The sequence below is a fragment of the Macrobrachium nipponense genome, chromosome 7 (assembly GCF_015104395.2).
Source record: "Macrobrachium nipponense isolate FS-2020 chromosome 7, ASM1510439v2, whole genome shotgun sequence".
NCBI classification, from domain to species: Eukaryota; Metazoa; Arthropoda; class Malacostraca; order Decapoda; family Palaemonidae; genus Macrobrachium; species Macrobrachium nipponense.
The window spans coordinates 55,812,006-55,819,505 of NC_061109.1; the positions used below are offsets into that span (position 1 = coordinate 55,812,006).

At 37.0% G+C, this 7,500-nt stretch overlaps 1 protein-coding gene across 1 annotated transcript in view; it reads left to right on the forward strand.

Annotated features, from left to right (window-relative positions):
* Window positions 1-3,181: 3,181 nt before the first annotated feature.
* LOC135216979 (facilitated trehalose transporter Tret1-like) overlaps window positions 3,182-7,500 on the forward strand; it is an 11,303-nt gene continuing 6,984 nt past the window's right edge. The window contains exon 1 of the mRNA XM_064252515.1: window positions 3,182-3,493. Within this exon, the coding sequence (XP_064108585.1) occupies window positions 3,458-3,493 (36 nt within the window). The 5' untranslated portion in view covers window positions 3,182-3,457. The remainder of the gene's footprint in view (window positions 3,494-7,500) is intronic.

Below are 7,500 nucleotides of genomic sequence, written 5' to 3' on the forward strand. Positions count from 1 at the left end.
CATGAAGGAGCAACATTGGTACATATTAAATCTCTCTCTCTCTCTCTCTCTCTCTCTCTCTCTCTCTCTCTCTCTCAATTCCTTAAAATAGCAGAGCCCTGACTACTCCCTTTTTTTTTATTTCATTTAATAATGCCACTCAACATAACCTTGATGTCAAGATAAATATAATTTTCACATATATTCTTCATAATATGGAAAGTACGATGCTAAAAGAACTAAGGGGAAGAGATGCATTTGATCTACAGAATCCTATTTGCCAGAAAAGTCTCCAGACGACAGCCAGACAGTAATAGAAAAAAAAAAGAAAAGTGCTTCAATGACCCTGTTCCTTAAATATGGCTAAGACGGAAGTTAATTCACCTTGGAGCTACTCTGACTAAATGTTTTTATGCCTTTCTACCTAATCTCTTCCTTCCCTATGTTTATTTCCTTATTTTAGTCGCCGCTACTCTCAGCGCTTAATCATTAACAAATGGCAACTCTCAAGTTATAGCTCGAGTTCAATGATCTTTGCCCAGTTAATGTTGACAACATGCAAAAACAATGAAATTCCTGAAATGTAAATACTGTACTACCGAAATACATATAGGTTCCCAACGCCTTCGGTTTTTTGTTTTTGAACTTCATTTTCCAAATGATTACACTTTTCAAAAATAAGAATAAAAACACTCTAATAACACTAAGAGCCTCCATCCCTGGTACAGTGAAGGATGATCATCTTGATTCATCCGACAATCAAAGGTTTCGAGATACACACACACATATATATTATATAATTACATAAATATAATGTATATGTGTATGCATGTAATGCATACACATGTATGTATGTATGCGCATATTATATATATATATATATATATATATATATATCTGAAAACGTTAGTATGCCCATCCTATCGGCAAGAGGTAGCGCGGTCCGTTTTATTACTGTGACGGGATGCTAGGAATGTTCCGCTACTGGTTGATCTTGATTCTCGGCCTTATACTGTCATATACGATGCACTGCTGGGCTACATTTCCACGGGCAATTCACAATGATTCTGCAAAGATCACTAATGTTGTTTTTCGTTTGCATAGCTGTCAGTAAAGAATGCTTTTTAATTCTCAATCTGGGGATATATTTTCTCTAACATCTTTCATTGCACTAAGTACATTAGCAGTAACTCATAATCAGAAAATTCAGTTTAACCTCATTTAATATCAACTGTTCCATTTCCATCCTTTTAATATATGTAAAAACAAATTTTATTTGCAACCACTCAGAATCAATATCCATGGCCAGTTCCCTTTCTCTTTCTCATGTTCTCAAGCTAATCTGATGTTTTGCATATCTCAATCACCAATTAATTCATGTCCGACTTCTAACACTTTAGCAATTTATGCATTCCCTAACAGGTGCACTGACGGCACTAGCCCCCTATAGGAAAATATTGCTGTTACCAACCCGAATTCCTTTTCCTAAAGCTTCAACTGCTTTTTTTTTTTTTCGTACCACTCCCTTCATTATCTGCAGTGAACGATCGGGAGATTCAACTTAGCACTCATCCTCCTCCTCCTCTTGACAACATCAACACACGAAGAATTCGATGCGTCAACACTGAACATTACTCCTGTCCGCCTGTGGTGTTTGCGCATGGTAACACTGCATCCCGGGCTTTAAATAATATCCTATTTCGAATATTAACGGTGTAATTCACATACAGTAAATTATTAACGCACTTTTCAGTTGCAAATGTACACCACACCCAGATATCCTTTAATTTACCTGAAACTTACACATAGCGTAACTATTTAAAGGCCAGGACGCAGCGTACAATGCGCGACCACCACAGGTGGATGGACAGATGGAAAAAACAGAGTATAAGCCACCTATTTGCTTTGGTGTCAAATCAAATTTCTCTTTTAAAGTGTCCCACCATCAACACACACAACACATTCAGTTAAAACCCATTATTAAACCTGTTATTGAAAGCACATCATGAACCTGGCAGTTAGTCGAATTTGGTGGGCATCAACCACAGCCAGAAAGGGTACTACGTTGTCAGTAACTTCATTCCAAAATATTTGATGAGAACTGGTAAACTAATACCCTCAATTAATAATATATAATAAAATATATATATTATATATATATCTAGATATTATATATGATATAGACATTATATATATCTATATACACATATGAATTTAAAACTTCGCCTTTCTCGAATGTACAGTATTTCTATCAAACCAATGAGTAACTTAACACAAAAAGTACATTAAACTATGATCACTTGTGAAAGTGTATTCTTTGGATGATGTGATTCAAACTTTCCTCGAAAAACTTCCACTTCATAAGCCTTTATCAGCATCTCTACAAATACTTCCGTTCCTCTTCAATTCCCCCAATGCGAATTCAACGGGCACGTGCAAGTTCTCTTAACATCATTACCCAGGAACCAAAATCCTGCTATTAAATGAAGCAAACTCAGAGAAAGAGCGCAAATTTCCATCATTCACAGAATTTGAGTTTTTCAGTTTCCGCTGTTGTTATTATACGCCTCATTTGTGTTTAAAAATAAAGAACACTAATAAACATAGGGAGATGAAGATGATGTTAAATACAAAGACAGATATTATGTTCACATTATTTCAACGATAATAATAATAATAATAATAATAATAATAATAATAATAATAATAATAATAATAATAATAATAATAATAATCCATATGTTGAAAAAAAAACTTTTTTAGAAATCTGAACCGCGGACCCATTGCCCATTATCAAGCTCTATTTATAGACTAGACTAGTCCAAGATCATACGTAACAACTTCCGCAACGATGTCACAGGTGAAAGAAGTGAAAATCAGTTTCTCAACACCCTGATCCAGTTACAACTTTTTTTCTCTCTCTCTCTCTCCCCAAAGTTCTGCGGAGAATTTATGGACAAGTTACATTACGATAACTAGCACGGATATTTTTTTAAATGGTGTCATAAGGAGAGTTGCAAACTACACGATTTTAAAAACAAATATCAAAAGTAGTCAGTCCTGAAACATTAGAAAAGAAATATCCTCAGCCACCAGAGCGCCCTTGATCAGAAGGAAGTCTCTCCGTCATCCTTTAACCTTCCGGCGGGTGATGAAAATCACGTTGTACAAGAAAGAACAGTCTGCATTTGAGAGGTGAGGAAGTAACAACTTCTTCCTCGTTCGGGCGGGAGTCGTTCGATGCACTGACGCAGTCAAAGCAGAGCTGCTCCGTGCCACCGGGCACTGGTTACCACAGGGGCAGAGCATACCCTAGACTCAATCCACACACACCAGATCACATTCATCTTGCGACACTGGAAAAGAAAACGGAGACACACGGCGAACCGCGTTCCCCGGGAGAATTCATTGGCGTCTGTGGTTGTCAAAGGAAAGTACATTCTTTCACAAGATCCCTTCCTTGAATGAGTACGGCGACATGGTACAGTTAAAGATACCCCCTACATTTAAGCAGGTGAGTCAATGAACTTTTACAAAATACAAACTGTGATTGTATCTATCTATCAGTGCGTATGCACTGACGCTCCTTAATGGAAATAATGAGCGGCTAACGAGTGTGAATGCAAAAGAGGCGAGAAGAATCGAAATATACTTCTTATGTGTGTTGAACAATGTGGAGAAAGGGTTAAGAAACATAGTTAAGACAGCAACGTGATAAAAAAAAGGCTATCACACGTAAAAATAATATATGATCTAGTTTAGAGGAGACGGATCTTTCCTGGATAGTGACTTCGAAGGGTTGTAACGTCTGCGGCGTGTTATTAAGCACAAGGCTGTTGGGGATGACCATGTGAACATCAACAAAAGACTGTAGAAAGCATAAAGATAAAGATCCCCGTGATATATTAGTATGACTTAATGAGCCCCAAACTTTGCTGGCTGTTACTATCTTGGAAAAATCCGAGGAGACTTGCTCTTGTAAGAAGTGATGAAAATAGAGCACAACGCGGAATTCTTCGAAGGAAGAGAGCGACACCTAAAAAGGTTCCGACTGATGTTGCATTAGCCTTCATAAAACATAAGTCGTAGGAACCAGGTGGTTAATCTATTTATTAATGAAATAATGGCTTTCAAGCCACTAGACAGTGAAAAGAGGGAGTTGGAGTGGTTGGACAGCAAGACAGATCCATATAATAAAGGAAGTAGAAGGATCTATAGGTGGAACTGAAAGAAAACCACATGGTTGCACTTAACAGGAGTAACTAGAGAAGTTGGACGGCAGAACTGAAGTAAAAGGGGGTAGACGACTAAAATGTGGGAGCCGCTAATGCAAAGCAATGGCTACAGTACACCACGGCAGGTGAACTAACGGCAAGAAATCCCTACAGGTGGATCCAGGTAGTGAGCTATGCTCGTGTGCGCGTGGCATAGCAGAGATGATATAAGGTGTCTACTCCTATTTATGGCACAGCTGATCTTCCCTCGTCTTTTACACAGACTAGCAATCCTTGATTCGGCACATGCCATTTTCGACGAGGCCATTCCTTTTTAAGCGAGACAAATTACTTGTAAACCATATATATATATAATAATATATATATATATATATATATATATATATATATATATATAGTATATATATATGTGTGTGTGTGTGTGTGTGTGTGTGTGTGTGTGTGTGTCTGAGCAGTTGGACTTAATCTTTTTGTTTTTAAATTGTACCCATGTTTATGCTTGTTTGGAAAGGTTACTCAATCTCCAGGTGTGCCGGATTCTAGGTACTAATCTCCTCATAATCCCTATCTGTCAGTTATATGACCTTCCTGTACTGTCAATTTCCTCATGTAAGTCAGTCTTTCTGCTGAGTAAAGGAAGTTGAGTCGAAAGATCTAGCAGAAACTTCGTTGTTTATTTTTCCTTCGTGACTTATACCTTTATTTATTCATATATATATATATATATATATATATATATATATATATATATATATATATATATATATGTATATATATATATATATATATATATATATATATATATATATATATATATATATACTATATATTATATATATATATATATATATAGTATATATATTATTATATATATATATATATATATATATATATATATATATATATATATATATATATATATATATATATACATATATATATAAGACGGGGCCACCCCTCTCTGTACCGGCCCTAAGAAGGCCATTTATACAAGAAGCCTTGGAACGGTGCGTAACGTCCGTTAAGTTGATACTTGCCGCCTTGTCTCTTAACAGTCGTGTCATTTTCGACGACAAGAGTAGTGTGTACGTGTTTATGGGGAAAACACATCACCGTACTGTTTATATAATCATAAATGTGAGCATACGAATTTATTAAATATAAAAAATGTGTATGAAACAGATAATATCCATTCGTGCGACAATCATCAATAAAAAAAAAAAAAAGTATGAAACTAAAAAATCTTCTCTAGGTAATAAGGTTGATAGCAATGACGAACGACTCGTTCTTGTCGCAGATAAAGAAAGGAATCATCACGAGCTATTTATCTTTGATTATAAGTAACGACAAAACATTTTAGACAAAATAAATTCCCCTCTCCGAGGGCAACACTCGGTTATTGGCGCTCTTCCAGGAATGCTTTGGAAAAAATTAAAACTGACCGGCACATCAAGAATTTCCTTTTCTTCCAAATCCTAGTGAAATGATACAACCTGAACCGAAATCTATGATAATACAATCAGTAGTTGCCAATTACTTGTGCCGATACAATAATACAATTTAATCACAAACGCTTATTGTTCGAAACTACGCGAAAATATCTATACGTGTGAATTAGCTGTGCTTGTTATCTTGGAACTCAAAGACCTATTGTAACGAGCAACAATGTTAATTAATGAACCTGTGTAAGCCTCCACATGTATAATACTGATACATGACTGTTGCGTTTTGAATATTCCCAGTCTACTGTATTTATAAAAAATAACCTCAAGCACCCGTTCCACTATTCTAATCTAAATTTGCATTTCTTCCTAGAGTATGTCCCTACTTCACCTTCTCGCATATAAAAAGCTGGTTGAAAAGAAGTCAACGACCAAAAGAGAGCAGAATATAGAATTTAGACCAAAGGGCCCAACGCTGAAACGGAAATTAACAGTTAAGAGGTATGAAAGGGTCACATGAGGAAAATCTCGCAGTTGCATTATGAAATTGCTTGTTTGTTTGTATGGTGTTTTTACGTTGCATGGAACCTATGGTCATTCAGCAACGGGACCTACGGCTTTACGTGACTTCCGAACCACGTCGAGAGTGAACTTCTCTCACCAGAAATACACATTTCTAACCCCTCACTCAGTGGAATGGCCGAGAATCGAACTCGCAGCCACCGAGGTGGTACGCCAACACCATACCGACCACGCCACCGAGAGGCTGTGAAACAATTGTTAGGAGAGGGTGGAAAGGAAGATGGAAGAAAGAGAATATGAACGGAGGTACAGTAAGGGGTTACAGCTAGGGGCCGAAGGGACGCTGCAAAGAACTTTAAGTCATGCCTATAGTGCACCACATGAGGTATACCGACGGCACTAACCCCTACGGAGACCGTAAGAGAATAAATCTTTGGTTAATGCTACACAATCGTACGAAGCACCGTCTAGGCCTACCAGAAAGGCGTAAACTTGTACTTAAGATTGTTGGTGACGGCATGCTTTACTGTACTATGGACAAACTCTTATTCTAACGTCTTCGGTTACATAATCAGAAGAAAAACAAAACATTCCAATTCGCAAGATAAGGTGAATGACAAAAGACTGGAGTCTCGAAATCATTCAGTGAACAAAGATGTTTGTTTGTATGGTGTTTTTACGTTCCATGGAACCAGTGGTTATTCAGCAACGGGACCAACGGCTTTACGTGACTTCCGAACCAAGTCGAGAGTGAACTTCTATCACTAAAAATACACATCTCTCATTCCTCAGTGGTATGACCGAGAATCGAACTCGCGACCACCGAGGTGGAACGCCAACACCATACCAACCACGCCACTGAGACTCTCAGTGAACAAAGAAAACATAGTTAAAAGCCATGTAAATCTAAAGTTCTAAACGGATTCACGAGGTATGTCTGTACGGCAGCTGCGCTTGACTATGCATGAGGTGTAAGCTGATCTGTAAATGACTGAAAGAATGAAGTATAACCAAGGCACTTCCTGTGCGCTCAAGATTACGAATGAAAGACAATAAATCCATCGAATCTCATACCTAATGTAAAACAGATGAAAAATGTAACCGGAGTAATAAAAAAAATCATACTTGCTTCTTAGAAATAATCATGCATCTAGAGATGGAATTCAAAATAAGAAAACAAAAGTTATGACTGCAGAGAATGCACAAAAGGATGAAATAACATTAGATGAAGACAGGACTGACTATGCTGAATCGTTCAAACATTTAAAAGCAATGGCATCAAGTAAAGGACATCATTAGGGTTGTATGTGAAAACTTAAAAA